The 17834-nt window shown below is 41.4% G+C and overlaps 1 protein-coding gene across 1 annotated transcript in view; it reads right to left on the bottom strand.

The window, feature by feature from the left end:
• Window positions 1-1652: 1652 nt before the first annotated feature.
• The window catches only part of fndc1 (fibronectin type III domain containing 1), a 147123-nt gene continuing 130941 nt past the window's right edge, over window positions 1653-17834 (bottom strand). Inside the window, exons 18-22 of the mRNA XM_028792044.2 lie at window positions 9592-9671; window positions 6670-6699; window positions 5132-5293; window positions 3517-3639; window positions 1653-1987 (exon numbers count right to left, since the gene is read on the bottom strand). Of these exons, the coding sequence (XP_028647877.2) occupies window positions 1872-1987; window positions 3517-3639; window positions 5132-5293; window positions 6670-6699; window positions 9592-9671 (511 nt within the window). The 3' untranslated portion in view covers window positions 1653-1871. The remainder of the gene's footprint in view (window positions 1988-3516; window positions 3640-5131; window positions 5294-6669; window positions 6700-9591; window positions 9672-17834) is intronic.

Genomic DNA, 17834 nt, shown 5'->3' with positions numbered 1-17834 from the left:
AACTTAATTCCCTGCAGAAGCAACCCGAACCTGATCAATGAAATCATCCTGTGCAACTTTTTACATTGTTACTCTTTTTTGGTTAATAAGCATTGCTGCTATTAAATGGGGATCTCACTTGGGACTCCAACACTTTATTTTGTCTTGTTTATTTTCATTCCAATATATATTTTATATATGTATGTGTGTGTGTGTGTGTGAGTGAGTGAGTGTGTTTGAATGTCTATCTATCTATCTATCTATCTATCTATCTATCTATCTATCTATCTATCTATCTATCTATCTATCTATCTATGTATACACACACACATTCACCTAATTATTTACAAATACTGTATATATGTGCATATATATATATATATATATATATATATATATATATATATATATATATATATATATATATATAGAGTATATATAAAAATATATATATGTATGTATGTATGTTTATATAAATATCTATGTATATATCTTCGTCCATTTTGGAACACCCATGCACTATACACTGTGCAAATCATCACAAACACATACAGTACATTGTTGTAGTTAAAGTGAAATCCAATTACACATTTGAGCTGTTACAATACATTTCACAAAATGTATGTGTCAAAAGCATTATTGTTTTACAGTAACGTAAATGTTTATCTCTTTTATAATGCATATTTATTATAGAACAGTAAAGTCTACTTTTGTGACAGCCTCATATATTTCTTCCAAAATTAATAGTTTTGGTCAGCAGCTAGAAGGCAAGAGTAATGAAAAAAATGTAACTGAAACTTACTGTATATAAGAGAAAATTCATATTGCTAGTTTTTTGACAGTCAAGAACTGTCTGTGTATGTGTTTTTGTATGTTATATCATATATACATACATTCAAAGAGGGAGAGAGGAGAGAAAGGAAAGCTACATACTGAATACACACATGAATCTGTGCATGAATATATGTTTATACAAGTGATGTCTATGTGTATGTGTGTGCATGTGTGTGTGTATATATATATATATATATATATATATATATATATATATATATATATATTCAAATATATATTAATTATATTCATTAGTACACAAGCACATATATTTATACATATAAATATATGTACACAGTATATTACACACACACACACTTACACAATGGATTCAGAGTGTATTCAGACCCCCTCACATTTTTCATATTTTGCTATATTGCAGTTTATTATTTTCAATACATTTGCAATACTTTCTAAAATCCTACTTTCAATTTGCCATTCTGGGGAAAAAATTATTTTAAATGATTTTAGCACCAGGCTGCAACATACCAAAATATAAAAATGTGAAATGAACAAGGATATATACAGTATGTGTGTGTGTGTGTGATGTGCCTGTAGTGTGTGTATATATATATATATATATATATATATACATATATATATATATATATATATATATATATATATATATATATATATATATATATATATATATATATATATATATATATATATATATATATATATATATGTATATATACACACATACACACACACATACACACAAACACCCACACAAACTCATATATGGTATATACACGATATACATGCACGTACACACATACACATATTAACTCATGTAGTGATCGCCCTTTGGCGATAATAATAAAATGAGTATCTAATAAGCAACATAATAATTTTAATAAAATGCAGAAATATAAGTTACTTTTGCACAGCAAGGATTTGCGTTCTCCTTTTTACAAAAAGGTGTTTTTTTCTGTTTTTGTTTTTTTTTTTAAATAAGGGTCCACTCGTCATTTTTATTTCTAGTTTCCATTCCGGTCCCAGTTTGGGATAAATTTTCTCAGAAGCTACTTTGTGAGTTGCGTTTGTCACCATTACCATTTCCCTGGGATTGGAATTCCACATTCATACCAGCCAACATAGAAGTTTGGTGTTCTGTCACCAAGTAGTCCAAAGGTTACTGGTTCCTGACGAAAAGCTCTATGGTAGCCTGTGAAATAAAATTTCATATCAATAAAATTTTATTATTTGAATGTTCCCAAAAGGACAATCTGTGAAAATTTGATTAGGTAATTAATTTATGTTCAAAAGTTTCTATAGATGTTTAAAAACCTAAAAAGGTGCCAAATTCATCAAAGTTTCCTAGAGAAAAAAAAAGACTAGAAAATAAGCAGAGGCCACTTTTGAGATGAAGCACTGAAGAGACTAGTAGAAGCTGCAGGGCCACCTAGTAGTCTGGTGGCAGTCCCTAGAGCAGGGCAGGAGTGGACAAAAATGATTTGTGTTGGTGGAGAATGCAGTGAATCACCTGCTCTGGATAAGTGGGTTTGGAAGATGGATGGATGATGTTATAAGTGAACACAGCTATGCTACAATAGCAGTAGACGCTGTACTAGAGGTTGTGGGTGTAAAAGCTTCAATAAGAAACTCTTATACTTGGTCTGTTTCCTTAGCAGAGTCACATGGAGCTGGAGCCTTTCTTAGCAGAATAGGCTAGAAGAAGAAAGGTTCTGCAGATGACACACACTTTAAGTACCCACTTTTACTGGGTCAACATGTAAGTCACCAATAACCACACCATCATGTTCTTGAGATGAGGGGTTGGAAGTCAAAGCACCTGTGAATAAAACTCCTGGGCCTACAGGGAAAAATGCAAACTCCATACAGATGCTGGATTGGCCCCTGGAGCTGTGAGATACAAGCGCTGACCATTGCTTCACAATTCAACTCACATTTTTTACTTCTTGTTCCTAGATAATTAATGAAGGATCTGTTTTTAAGGTAAATAGAGATATTATGCTCATTCTAAATCATGAATTGGTAAATGAAGTATTTGCTTCAACCTTGAATTTAAAATGACATTACAAATAAGGTATTTATAGTCAGCTGCATCGATAGATTGATATAAAAGATGCTATGTGTTAGATAGATAGATAGATAGATAGATAGATAGATAGATAGATAGATAGATAGATAGATAGATAGATAGATAGATAGATAGATAGATAGATAGATAGATAGATAGATAGATAGATAGATAGATAGTGTAGTCGGCAGGATTAGATGTCAATGTCAATTTATTTATATAGCACATTTAACACAATATAGTAATGATGTGGCCAAAGTGCATTACAATAAAAGAATAAAAGAAAAACAAAACAAATTAACATAAAACATAAATAGAAATAAAATATATAAACATAAAATAAATACATAATAAATAGAAGTAATGTTATATACATAAAAAATAGAAGTAATGTTATATAATCACAAAGAGGAACCCATCAGTATTTCTGAAGGTCACGGAATGCAAGTGAATAGAAATGAGTCTTTAGAATAGAATTAGATAGTTAGAATATGAAAGGCACTATATGATAGACAGATAGATAGCGTAGTCGGCAGGATTAGATAGATAGATAGATAGATAGATAGATAGATAGATAGATAGATAGATAGATCAAACTTACAGCACATTTCATACATTATTTCATCTTTTACTGTGAAGACAAACGATATTACCTTCGATGGTGGGCAGAGAACTTAGTGTCGTTTGGGGGCCTGTCCGTCCTTCCAAGTGTGAGTCTACAAATTGACAGTGATCCTCTCCTCTCCCAAAGGAATCTCCAATGTTATAGAACATATCTAAAAAGAAATCCACTTATAGAATCAAATGACTTAAAATATTTTAATGAATCTTAAAATATTAGAGTGCCTTGAACAAAATGGCAAGAGTGAGTAATACAAAGTCAGATAAATGTGCTGGTTTCAATGTTTGAGCCACATAATATCTTGAAGATAAAAATGCATCCTAAGAACCTCCAACACAAAGGCTCTGAACCAATCTAATTACCCTAAGCCCACGTCCCAGCACACCCCTCTGTTGGCTTGTCATAATTAACCACACCAATTGGCGTATCCTGTTGCCTCTAAAGGTGTCAAAGTTTGAAAGTATGAGCGACAAGGATTGACCAATGATAATGTTTCTCGACCACTGGGTCAGACTGGGACCGCTGTTCCTGGTGGGTCATGAATTGCTATTGTTTATAATTTTATTAGGCCTCTGCAGGTTATCACTCCAGCAGTCACACATCAACCCCACCACCATTATGGTGTTCATGCTTGAATCACCAAGGGCGAGGCCGGGTAGACCACAAAGACGCTTACATGGGGAAAAGTGGGTCTTGGCACCAAAAATGTTGTGAATCCCTGGATTATGTGATTCCCTTGTGACTTTTCATTACAGTTCCAAGTCTCCTATTACAATGTCAGATACTAAATCTGAGGATGATCTTCTGGACCACCATGTGGACACAGCCGACTTCCTTGTTTAATTCCAGTAGACCTCCTGAATTGTCTGCTGGCAAGAATGTGTGTGGATAACCACTAGCATTGGGTTAACCGGACAGGAAGATATATGTGTTTAGGAAACTACAGCGAGGGCTAATACCAAAAAGAGTGCAGTGGTGACTGTCCACGACTTGAAGCGATTACATAAATGAAGGCAGCGACTGAAAATGATTGGAAAAGTTGTGTTGCGTGATGCTGGCTCTATTATCTAGGAATTAGAAAGAATGGGAACTTACTAAGTGTTGTGAAGTGGCCACACAAAACACAATGAAAAAGGTTGAGGCCTTGAATCACCTTAAACCAGACCAGTACTCCTCTGATCTGAAAACCCAGTCAAGCCCAAAACTCCACAGGCAGGCTTTGGCCTGCACAGGCCTAAAACGGAGAACTGGCTTTCAAAATTCAAAAAATACCTTTACGCCAAGCAGAAAAGAGTGTGCAGCATGCAACCCAGTAACAGAAACCCATTAAAAAAGCATCTGTTTGACTAAACTTATTTATAAAACACAAGAAAATGGTCACTGGATTCCTGCTTGTTTTCGGATCCATGATGGCTGAGGATGACGTTCAGCTCTTCTTTGCACATTTTAATGATGCTGGAGCGTTTCCAAAAGGTGAACTCCATAAGTGGACTAGTGCATGTGAACAGGTAACTCACATTATCATATTATATGGAAATGCAGTCAATAAGAAGTGCATTTGAGGGTTATGATTGCCTCTGCTTATATGCCACTAGCCTCTCTTCATGCGCAGTAGGTAAATAAAACATGATATTAAGATATCTTACCTCTTAAACCTTCACCCATGAACATTTTATACCGTAATGAATTGCAGAGTACCACCCCAACAAACTTCCTGTACCAAGTCCTCTTGACAAACTGACTCCCTTTGCAACTGCTTGAACTGGGGTTGTACTTAAAACTGAATGGAATCCAGATGGGCTCTCCTCCTGAAATGGATTAATGCTGTTAATGGTGGCGCTATACAAAAATAAAAGTTCTTCATAGTGGTAACATATCATTGAATCATACAGTGCCCATGGGAATACCCCTTGCCCGACATGATAAGAGCATACTCCATGAACCCTCAATCGCTCTCCCACATTCATTCATTATTCCAATACTGGACCACAGGAAGGTAGAGCCTATTGTAGCAGCACTGGGTGAGAGGCAGGATCAGGCTTAGCTGGCTGGGCACACTGCTTTGTTATTTCACGGAGCCATTCAATCTCACCTGGATCGCTCTTTTTTTGTATGCTGTATTAATCCCTGAGGGGGAAATTCTCTTTTTTGCATACCCCAACTTACTTAGAGTTTTAGGGGCAGTGCTATTTTGTACAGCGGCCCAGGAGCAATTACAGGTAAATTGGCTTGCTCAAGGGCCCAACAGAATAGCATTCCTTCTGGAATTCAAACTTTAGAGTATCCAGTCTGCCACTCTTTGGGAGCCACACCTGTACAGGACACTAAATGAGTACTGGGCACACCCCTCAATCAAATCCATTATTCTTCAGAACCAACTCCATTAGACAGGTCGCTCCCAGTTCCCTAAACAGATACCCTACTCACAACGGAGCCCAAGCCTAGACATCTTGTGGTGGCCACAAAAAGCACTTCAAAGATACCTTGAAGATCTGACTTCAAAAGGGGCCAGATCAGCTTTGGTAGTTGGGAAAGCCCTGACCATAAAAATGTCCCCTTTTGGCACCTTATGGCGGCCACTCACTATGAGGCTGACCATCTTTCTGTCAAATCAGACAAAAGACGACAGCGGAAAGAGAAGTAGGAGAACCCAGTTTTGTGGAAGTCATCTCCAAATGGCGCATGCTACCCCAACTGTCCTAAGATTTGTGGTCTTGAGAATTGGGCTCCTCAGTCATCTAAAAATGCATCACCCTCATTACAAGTGACCACTAATGGTGATTGGTCACACTCACAAATACCAACTCAAACTTGGCCGGTTTTGCAATGCCAGTTAACATGGCTGATCTTCGAGATGTGGGAGAAAATCCAGGTAACCCACACAAATATGGGAAGAACCTGCAGAAAACGTCCCTCTACAATCCAGGTCGAGAGAGCTATGGGGCAGCAAGGCTAATTGGGATGGGGCCTGAAACTGAATTCCATGCTGATTAATAAAACCAAAGTCGAGTGAGTGTTCGCCTGCAGTGGAAGGTGTAGAAGAGATTGAGAGAGGTAGGTGAGAGATGCGGTAAAGGAGGCAAGACAAGCAAGATCACAAGGTGAACGGCTAGTGAGACAATTGAAGAGATAATAAAAAGCTTAAGAATCTGAAGAAGGAAGACATATAAAAAAGCTTTCTTACCTGGAGGTCGCGCTATCAGAAGTGGATCATCTGTAATGAGAGGAACAGGCCCAAAATGATATGAAAATCTCATATGTAATAAAGTCTAACATGTAACATGTAAGATATGTAATATTTAGCTTTGAGTGAGTCGTGCTATCAGAAGTGGATCATCTGTAATGAGAAGAACAGGCCCAAAATGATATGAAAGTCTCATATGTCAGTCAGTCATTTACCAACCTGCTCTATCCTCACACAGGGTCACGGGGGTCTGCTGGAGCCAATCCCAGCCAGCATAGGGCGCAAGGCAGGAACAAACCCCGGGCAAGGAGCCAGCCCACTGCAGAAGTCTCATATGTAATAAAGTCTAATATGTAATATGTAAGATATGTTATATTATGCTTTGAGTCGGTCGCGCTATCAGAAGTGGATCATCTGTAATGAGAGGAACAGGCCCAAAATGATATGAAAATCTCATATGTAATAAAGTCTAACATGTAACATGTAAGATATGTAATATTTAGCTTTGAGTGAGTCGTGCTATCAGAAGTGGATCATCTGTAATGAGAAGAACAGGCCCAAAATGATATGAAAGTCTCATATGTCAGTCAGTCATTTACCAACCTGCTCTATCCTCACACAGGGTCACGGGGGTCTGCTGGAGCCAATCCCAGCCAGCATAGGGCGCAAGGCAGGAACAAACCCCGGGCAAGGTGCCAGCCCACTGCAGAAGTCTCATATGTAATAAAGTCTAATATGTAATATGTAAGATATGTTATATTATGCTTTGAGTCGGTCGCGCTATCAGAAGTGGATCATCTGTAATGAGAGGAACAGGCCCAAAGTGATATGAAAATCTCATTTGTAATAAAGTCTATCATGCAATATGTAAGATATGTAATATTTAGCTTTGAGTGGCTTGCTCTATCCACTACAGATGAAGTGGATCATCTGTAATGAGAAGATCAGGTCCAAAATGATATGAAAGTCTCATATGTAATAAAGTCTAACATGTAACATGTAAGATATGTAATATTTAGCTTTGAGTGAGTCGTGCTATCAGAAGTGGATCATCTGTAATGAGAGGAACAGGCCCAAAACGATATGAAAATCTCATATGTAATAAAGTCTAACATGTAATTTGTAAGATATGTTATATTTAGCTTTGAGTCGGTCACGCTATCAATAGTGGATCATCTGTAATGAGAGGATCAGGTCCAAAACGATATGAAAATCTCATATTTAATAAAGTCTAACATGCAATATGTAAGATATGTAATATTATGGTTTGAGTTGGGCGCGCTATCAGAAGTGGATCATCTGTAATGTGAGGATCAGGTGCAAAATGATACGAAAGTCTCATATGTAATAAAGTCTAACATGTAATATGTAAGATATGTAATATTTAGCTTTGAGTGGCTTGCTCTATCCACTACAGATGAAGTGGATCATCTGTAATGAGAAGATCAGGTCCAAAACGATATGGAAGTCTCATATGTAATAAAGTCTAACATGTAATATGTAAGATATGTAATTTTTAGCTTTGAGTGAGTCACACTATCAGAAGTGGATCATCTGTAATGAGAGGAACAGGCCCAAAATGATATTGTAACGTGCAGGTAGTGCTTTCTAACCTTGTCTGAGGGAAAGGGAGGACTGGAAAGGGAGGTTTTGAATTGTAAGGGGCGGACACACCTCAGAGGGGATGTTTTGTTTTTGTTGTGTTCCGGAGGTGTGCTGGGTTTAGAGGATTCCTAGAGTCAACGAGAGTGCTCCATTTTTGTATAGGAACGAGTCAAGCAAAATAAATCGAAGAGGCCCTGACAGCTGTGAGTGCTCCTGTTCTTATTTACCTGGATGGCTACAATATGAAAGTCTCATATGTAATAAAGTCTAACATGTAATATGTAGGGGTGACACGGTGGCGCAGTGGGTAGTGCTGCTGCCTCGCAGTTGGGAGACCTGGGGACCCGGGTTCGCTTCCCGGGCCCTCCCTGCATGGAGTTTGCATGTTCTCCCCGTGTCTGCGTGGGTTTCCTCCCACAGTCCAAAGACATACTGGTTAGGTGGATTGGTGATTCTAAATTGGCCCGTGTTTGTGTGTGTCCTGTGGTGGGTTGGCACCCTGCCCGGGACTGGTTCCTGCCTTGTGCCCTGTGTTGGCTGGGATTGGCTCCAGCAGACCCCTGTGACCCTGTGTTCGGATTCAGCGGGTTGGAAAATGGATGGATGGATGGATGTAATATGTAAGATATGTAATATTTAGCTTTGACAGGGGGCACAGCAGAATCAGAAAGTATTCGGACCCCGTCAGTTTCTGCACACTTTACTGTGTCGTAGATTTCATTTGAAATGGATATATTTGCCATTCTTGCTCGTCAGCCTTCACTCAGTAACCCATAATGACCAATTGAAAACATGTCTTCAGAAAGGTCTGCAAATTTATGAAAAATCAAAAAATGAAACCTCTCATTCCCACTGATCCCCCCCACTTTGTCAATTGTTAATTTCAGTAGCAGATCTATAAGGGGGACTGAAGATGTGTCTTGCAACCAACACTACCGGGGGGACATTTATAACCTTGAGCCGCCCTTGCCACTCGGGCTCACTTTGTCTTTGTCACCGATCTACACAAGCATCGGTAACTTACTGTTTTAAAGGAGACCCCATTTATAGGGAGATCTGTTTTGCTGGGGTGGGAATTGTTATTAACTACTACCATTGAAATATTTTGTGTGTGAGATGATTGACTGTCGTTGTTTCTTTTCGAACTCAAAACATTTAATCACATAAAAAGAAACATATTTCATGGCCTGTAAACCTGTATGGTAGAATTAATTTCCTTCAAAGGCGCACCACCTTACAGCCAACACAAAATTGCTGACTTGTTGGGTTTCCTAATTTGCCCTTCCAAAGCACTAAATATAGAAAAGCGATCCTTACCTGATTCAGTTACATATGTGAACGTGTCACTGATGGGTCCCAGGCCAAATATGTTCTTAGCTTGGACCTTGAAGTAATACCTAAAAAACAAATTTTTTTTTATTTAGAAAAAAAATGCATCCCATGGCCTTCAATAATCTAAGAAAAAAACCCCCACAAAAATAGGCCTAAAATCGATCAGCCTGTGAGGTAGTAATGCATCCATCCATCCATTGTCTCCCGCTTATCCGAGGTCGGGTCGCGGGGGCAGCAGCTTGAGCAGAGATGCCCAGACTTCCCTCTCCCCGGCCACTTCTTCTAGCTCTTCCGGGAGAATCCCAAGGCGTTCCCAGGCCAGTCGAGAGACATAGTCCCTCCAGCGTGTCCTGGGTCTTCCCCGGGGCCTCCTCCCGGTTGGACGTGCCCGGAACACCTCACCAGGGAGGCGTCCAGGAGGCATCCTGATCAGATGCCCGAGCCACCTCATCTGACTCCTCTCGATGCGGAGGAGCAGCGGCTCTACTCTGAGCCCCTCCCGGATGACTGAGCTTCTCACCCTATCTTTAAGGGAAAGCCCAGACACCCTGCGGAGGAAACTCATTTCAGCTGCTTGTATTCGCGATCTCGTTCTTTCGGTCACTACCCATAGCTCATGACCATAGGTGAGGGTAGGAACATAGATCGACTGGTAAATTGAGAGCTTCGCCTTGCGGCTCAGCTCCTTTTTCACCACGACAGACCGATGCAATGCCCGCATTACTGCGGATGCCGCACCGATCCGCCTGTCGATCTCACGCTCCATTCTTCCCTCACTCGTGAACAAGACCCCGAGATACTTGAACTCCTCCACTTGGGGCAGGATCTCGCTACCAACCCTGAGAGGGCACTCCACCCTTTTCCGGCTGAGGACCATGGTCTCGGATTTGGAGGTGCTGATTCTCATCCCAGCCGCTTCACACTCGGCTGCGAACCGGTCCAGAGAGAGCTGAAGATCACGGCCTGATGAAGCAAACAGGACAACATCATCTGCAAAAAGCAGTGACCCAATCCTGAGCCCACCAAACCGGACCCCCTCAACACCCTGGCTGCGCCTAGAAATTCTGTCCATAAAAGTTATGAACAGAATCGGTGACAAAGGGCAGCCCTGGCGGAGTCCAACTCTCACTGGAAACGGGTTCGACTTACTGCCGGCAATGCGGACCAAGCTCTGGCACCGATCGTACAGGGACTGAACAGCCCTTATCAGGGGGGCCGGTACCCCATACTCTCGGAGTACCCCCCACAGGATTCCCCGAGGGACACGGTCGAATGCCTTTTCTAAGTCCACAAAACACATGTAGACTGGTTGGGCAAACTCCCATGCACCCTCCAGGACCCTGCTAAGGGTATAGAGCTGGTCCACTGTTCCGTGACCAGGACGAAAACCACACTGTTCCTCCTGAATCCGAGGCTCGACTATCCGACGGACCCTCCTCTCCAGGACCCCTGAATAGACTTTTCCAGGGAGGCTGAGGAGTGTGATCCCTCTGTAGTTGGAACACACCCTCCGATCCCCCTTCTTAAAGAGGGGGACCACCACCCCGGTCTGCCAATCCAGAGGCACTGTCCCTGATGTCCATGCGATGTTGCAGAGGCGTGTCAACCAAGACAGTCCTACAACATCCAGAGCCTTGAGGAACTCCGGGCGTATCTCATCCACCCCCGGGGCCCTGCCACCAAGGTAGTAATGCAGATTTCGATATTTACCCAGCATTCCTCATGAGGTAATGTTAATAGAAGCTCCCTTCACGCAAATCGGCACACATATAAAGATCATCACCCCAAATGTAGATGCGCACGTGTATGTGAGTGATGATCACAGTATCAACTCAAAGGTGGTCATGGGTGTAAGCTGTACAGTAGTCGCTAGCATATTACCAGGAAGATAAGTGAAGCTGGAGACTCACGGGGCACGGGATAAATACAGCTTTGCTTGGGGGGGTATCATGGAGACAGACATGGCATGGGACAGTAGAAGAGGACTGGGACACCGGAAGAGTGACCGTGACTTTCGAAGTAGCACATGAATTACCGTGGCTAGTTCCGGTAAAACTGTTACTTTACGAGGCATTTGCTGTTGGCATACCAGCAGGAAGGTGATTCATCTGAAAGTATGGCTGTGGACCCCCTACCCCCCCATTCATCCATCCATTTTCTAAGCCTTGAGAAGGGCCAAAGAGGAGGTGCAATGTACCCCAGCATGCATAGCGTACAAGGCAAGAGCAATCCCAGGAGCCTTCACTATTCAATAAATGGGCTCATTATTGGCCTTTACTCTCTGCCGGTGTGTATGTCTCCATCTTTCTACTGAGGCAGACGGCTGGGGCCCTTACCTGACTGGGATCACCTCCATAGTGGAAGATCTTGGGGAAAAGGCATACACAGGGCGCTACCGCCCTCCCCGGAGTGCTAGATGGCAGCCCCCCTGGGTTGCTACCACACCCCGGATTCCCACAGGGCCTGCTGGGAGTTGGAGTTTGTGGGCTCAGCCTTGTTGGGTTCTGGAGGTGCCTCCAGGGGGGTACTGTTTCATCGGGCTTCCACCACATCTTACACTGTAATTCTGGATCATGCTAATGGGCCACCTGGAGTGTTCCAGGGTACCACAAAAACGGGACCACCTCGCTTCATTCAAGGGGACAGAGTCGGGAGAAGTGGAGGAGGCAGCGATTTGTGAGAGAGAAAGAAGACAAAGAGCGTGCTGTCTTGTCCTTTATTGTACTTGTGGCTGTTGCGGCAAGAAACGCGTATTGTGGAAGAGTTTCCCACAATAACTGGCATCCTTGCTTGCATGAGTTGGGTGTTTGGGGAGCTGCAGTGCCCCCTGGTGTCCACACTATTTAATATTATTCATGATGTTGCAAAGTAGCAACAGCTTAGCACAGAATGTTATTTTTGTTTTCCTTCTCCTTCTACTGTGATTACTATCATTATCATCTTTGTGTCGAAGCCGCGGCTTCACAAAAACCTCATGACGAGTGTCGATTTAAGGCAAGTGATGCCATAAAGCCGCAACGTCATTCGTTTGCAAGTCCAGTCCAGTCATTTTTATTTAGGTAGCACAGCTAAAAAAAGCAACATTAGTTGTACCCAAGTGTTGTGCAGTACCCTGAATAGTAAAGATATATAAAATAAACTAAAGCAAATGACAATAGAAATAGTACACAACTTAATTAGAATACAATGAAACAAAATGATAATGGAAACGGTGAAAACAAGCCAAGCTAAGATATTAACACTATACAGAATCGAAATCCAATGAAGAAAAATAAATCTTCAAGAGAGATTTAAATACGTCTGTAAATTGGGACAGTTTGATATTTTGGGGAAATCACATCCCACAGCCTGGGTGCAGCATGGTCACTTTTGACCGTGGAATAAACAGCAATTGCTGGTTAGATGACCCAAGAGGACCACAAGGGAGTGAGGAAGATCTGAGATGGAGTGTGGAGCCAAACTAGGTGGAGCTGGAAAAAAACACAAATAACACAACTTGGAAGTGGATACTAATATTTTACTGGTAGCCAGTGCAGTGTGGCCAGCAGTGAGAAACCTTCATCCCTTTTCTTTATGACCGTGAGAAGCCTGGTCGCTGCATTTTGGAGAAGCTGTAATTCTCAGACATGAACTCCTACTCTTGGCTGAGACTAAAATGCTTTGCATATACTTCTCATGTCCTACTCTGAGGTCGGACAAATTCTAATCTTAGAGTGACTTTTAATGCAATTCCTAGAAGTAATTCTGAGATGCTTGATAAATATACAATACAATACAATACAGTTAATTTTTGTTATAGCCCAAAATCACACAAGGAGGGCCGCAAAGGGCTTTAACAGACCCTGTCTTGTGACAGCCCCCCAGCCTTGACTCTCTAAGAAGGCAAAAAAAAAAACCCAGTAGGGAAAAAAAAATGGAAGAAACTTCGGGAAAGGCAACTCAAAGAGAGACCGCAGTCCTGGTAGGTTGGGCGTGCAGTGGGTGTCAAAAAAAAGGGGGTCAATACAACACAATACACAGAAGAGAACACGAGTCGTCATCAATACAACAAAATCTGACAATAGAAATATTACAAGTACAGAGCAGAATTCAACAGTAGATGATATCACATAACTGGCTGTGTAAGCCCGTGCTGTGAAAAGCCCGGGGTCCTAGAAACTACTGAAATCGTCAGAAAAAAAACTAAAATGTAGAGATGTCAGGTGATTGAAAGGAACAACTCTGGGCGTCTCTCTCCTCGGAAGATTCGTTTTGCCATTTTGTTCGCCTCGCTTGTGTTATTAGCGGCTAAGCGTCTTTGTCTTTCTTCGGAGGTTTCGTTTTGCCGATGTGCTCGCCTTGTTTGTGTATTAGCAGCTAAGCAAGTTTCTGTTTCCTCGGAGGTTTTGATTTGCCGACGTGCTCACATCACTTGTGTTATTAGCGGCTCAGCGACTTTGTCATTCTTCAGAGGTTTTGTTTTGCCGATGTGCTCGGCTCACTTGTGTATTAACGGCTAAGCGAGTTTTTGTTTCCTCGGAGGCCGAGCCCTTACCCCGACTCCACTTCTCACTTCTGGGCCGGACAGACAGACACACACATACTTCCACGTGTAGACGTTTCTATATAAAATAGGATTTGTTCAGATAAAATATGGGCCCTGGATCGGTGTTTTGGGGTGATGAGATGTGTTCGCTTGTGTATTAGCAGCTCAGCGAGTGTCTCTTTCTTCGGAGGTTTCATTTTGCCGACGTACTCGCCTCGCTTGTGTATTAGCAGCTAAGCGACTTTGTCATTCTTCGGAGGTTTTGTTTTGCCGACGTGTTCACCTCGCTTGTGTATTGGCGGCTAAGACGAGTTTCTGTTTCCTCGGAGGTTTCGTTTTGCCGATGTGCTCGCCTGGCTTGTTCATTAGCAGCTAAGTGCCTTTCTTCTGAGGTTTTGTTTTGCCGACGTGCTCACATCACTTGTGTTATTAACGGCTCAGTGACTTTGTCTTTCATCTGAGATTTCGTTTTGCCGATGTGCTCGCCTTGCTTGTGTATTAATGGCTAAGCGAGTTTTTGTTTCCCTGGAGGCCGAGCCCTTACCCCGACTCCACCTCTCACTTCTGGGCCGGACAGACAGACACACACACACACTTCCACGTGTAGACGTTTCTATATAAAATAGGATTTGTTCAGATAAAATACCAGGGTGTTTTGGGGTGATGAGATGTGTTCGCTTGTGTATTAGCAGCTCAGCGAGTGTCTCTTTCTTCGGAGGTTTCATTTTGCCGACATACTCGCCTCGCTTGTGTATTAGCAGCTCAGCGAGTGTCTCTTTCTTCGGAGGTTTCATTTTGCCAACATACTCGCCTCACTTGTGTATTAGCAGCTAAGCGACTTTGTCTTTCTTCGGTGGTTTCGTTTTGCCGATGTGCTCGCCTCACTTGTGTATTAGCAGCTAAGCGACTTTGTCTTTCTTCGGTGGTTTCGTTTTGCCGATGTGCTCGCCTCACTTGTGTATTAGCAGCTAAGCGACTTTGTAATTCTTCGGAGGTTTTGTTTTGCCGACGTGCTCACCTCGCTTGTGTATTAGCAGCTAAGCAAGTTTCTGTTTCCTCTGAGGTGTCGTTTTGCAGATATGCTCGCCTGGCTTGTTCATTAGCGGCTAAGCGACTTTGTCTTTCATCTGAGATTTCGTTTTGCCGATGTGCTCGCCTTGCTTGTGTATTAACGGCTAAGCGAGTTTTTGTTTTCCCGGAGGCCGAGCCCTTACCCCGACTCCATCTCTCACTTCTGGGCCAGACAGACAGACACACACACACACTTCCACGCATAGACGTTTCTATATAAAATAGGATTTATTCAGATAAAATACGGGCCCTGGATCGGTGTTTTGGGGCGATGAGATGTGCTCGCTTGTGTGTTAGCAGCTAAGCGAGTGTCTCTTTCTTCGGAGGTTTCATTTTGCCGACATGCTCACATCACTTGTGTTATTAGCGGCTAAGCAACTTTGTCATTCTTTGGAAGTTTCGTTTTGCCGATGTGCTCGCCTCGCTTGTGTATTAGCGGCTAAGCGACTTTCTGTTTCCTCGGAAGTTTCATTTTGCCGATGTGCTCGCCTGGCTTGTTCCTTAATGGCTAAGTGACTTTGTCATTCTTCTGAGGTTTTGTTTTGCTGATGTGCTCACATCACTTGTTCCTTAGCGGCTAAGTGACTTTGTCTTTCATCTGAGATTTCGTTTTGCCGACAAGCTCACATCACTTGTGTTATTAGCGGCTAAGCGTCTTTGTCTTTCTTATGATTTTTTTGGGGGTTTTGGGGTGATGAGATGCCCCCCCAACAGGCCACAGAGAATACAAAACATAAAAAAACACACACACTGATGTGCGGCTCCCTGTCATCTGCCTCTCCAATATTCGCTTTTTTCAATCAGTCTAATAAGGTGCAGCACATCGGGTTTTCATTCCATGGATTTTCCCTTTCAGCATTCCTCCTGTATTAAATATAATTTCTTCTCAGCAAAAATGGAATAAATCACAAGCATAAAGCAGATTCAGACGGTGGGAATGGATTTTATTACGAGCCCTGTTTCACTTGTAGAAGTACGGTCTTGTAAATCTTCTTGTCGACAAGAGCCAGTTCATCTGTTTTAAAGTTCATCATCTTTTTTTTTTTTTTTTCTTTTTTGCTCTAGCGGGACATAAAACAGCCATGTCCTTGAAGTCCGCCAAGGGGGTCTCCGGCCCTGCCATTGAAGTGCTTGAAGTTTCTCTGCATTAATGTGAGAAAAGGACCAATTTTGAATTATGGAATAATGACAAATAATGGTACCCACCTGACCTTAAGTATGATTTAAATGGTATTTTTGTGGAATACTTAGAGTTCTTAAGATCCAAGGTAAAAAGGTTTAAAACTAGTGTTTAACAAAGTGCAGGGCTTACTTTCAATGTCAAGGCAGGAGTACCTCTCAGAACAGAACCTTTAATGTTTTATTAAATTAAATAAGACATTGGGGGTTGCTGGCAGGATTGGATTGGCACTCCAGAAGCCGTAATAAACCTCACACTGTTCTGGTGTGGCACTGAAGTGTCACCCTTAGCACAGCCGCACTCGGGGTCCCCAATCCAGGTGGTTTGTTGTGTGGTGGGTGCACATCATCCTAACCTTAGACTCCTGTACTGAAGCTCTCTAGACCAGACACTGAGGTCATTTTAAAATATTATCTGAAAGCATTTGAAGGCACATTTGTATTTAACAGTAAATCAAAACCTTTTAATAGAATTGATTGTTAATTTAAACATTAGAAACTTTAACTACTTTAAATGCCCTAACCCCTGGATCCAATGTCCTGGGTTCAAATCCAAGGCTAGTAATTCAATGTGTTTACAGGCATACACAAAATCAGTTGGGTTAAGGTGGATAAGCGTTTACACTCGCAAGACCACTGCTGGAGTTCTCTCTTTGTCATAACACTCCCATGTCATTAAACTGCTTAAGAAAAGACGTAAGTGTCACCATCAGCCACCGTCAGTTTGAGGCTTAATGCTTCTGATGAGTTTCTTTTGTTTTATAAATGTTTAGTCAGAGTGATGATTTTTTTACAGGTATCTATCTATCTATCTATCTATCTATCTATCTATCTATCTATCTATCTATCTATCTATCTATCTATCTATCTATCTATCTATCTATCTATCTATCTATCTATCTATCTATCTATCTATCTATCATATAGTGCCTTTCATAATCTATCTATCTATCTATCTATCTATCTATCTATCTATCTATCTATCTATCTATCTATCTATCTATCTATCTATCTATCTATCTATCTATCTATCTATCTATCTATCTATCTATCATATAGTGCCTTTCATATTCTATCTATCTATCTATCTATCTATCTATCTATCTATCTATCTATCTATCTATCTATCTATCTATCTATCTATCTATCTATCTATCTATCTATCTATCTATCTATCATATAGTGCCTTTCATATTCTATCTATCTATCTATCTATCTAATCCTGCTGACTACGCTATCTATCTATCTATCTAATCCTGACGACTACACTATCTATCTATCTACTTTGTATAGTATCCTTCATATCTATCTATCTATCTTTTATATAGTGCTTTTCCAATCTCTTTCTCTATTTCTCTTAACATATATATGTATATGTATGTTCCGTCCATACAGTGAGAAGCAGTAATGTCCCAACTATTTCAATGCCAAACTGTTACTGCACTCCATACTG

This window comes from Erpetoichthys calabaricus, chromosome 15 (assembly GCF_900747795.2).
Source record: "Erpetoichthys calabaricus chromosome 15, fErpCal1.3, whole genome shotgun sequence".
NCBI classification, from domain to species: Eukaryota; Metazoa; Chordata; class Cladistia; order Polypteriformes; family Polypteridae; genus Erpetoichthys; species Erpetoichthys calabaricus.
The sequence above is the reverse complement of the archived record's forward strand: the minus strand, read 5'-3'. Positions and strand labels throughout refer to the sequence as shown.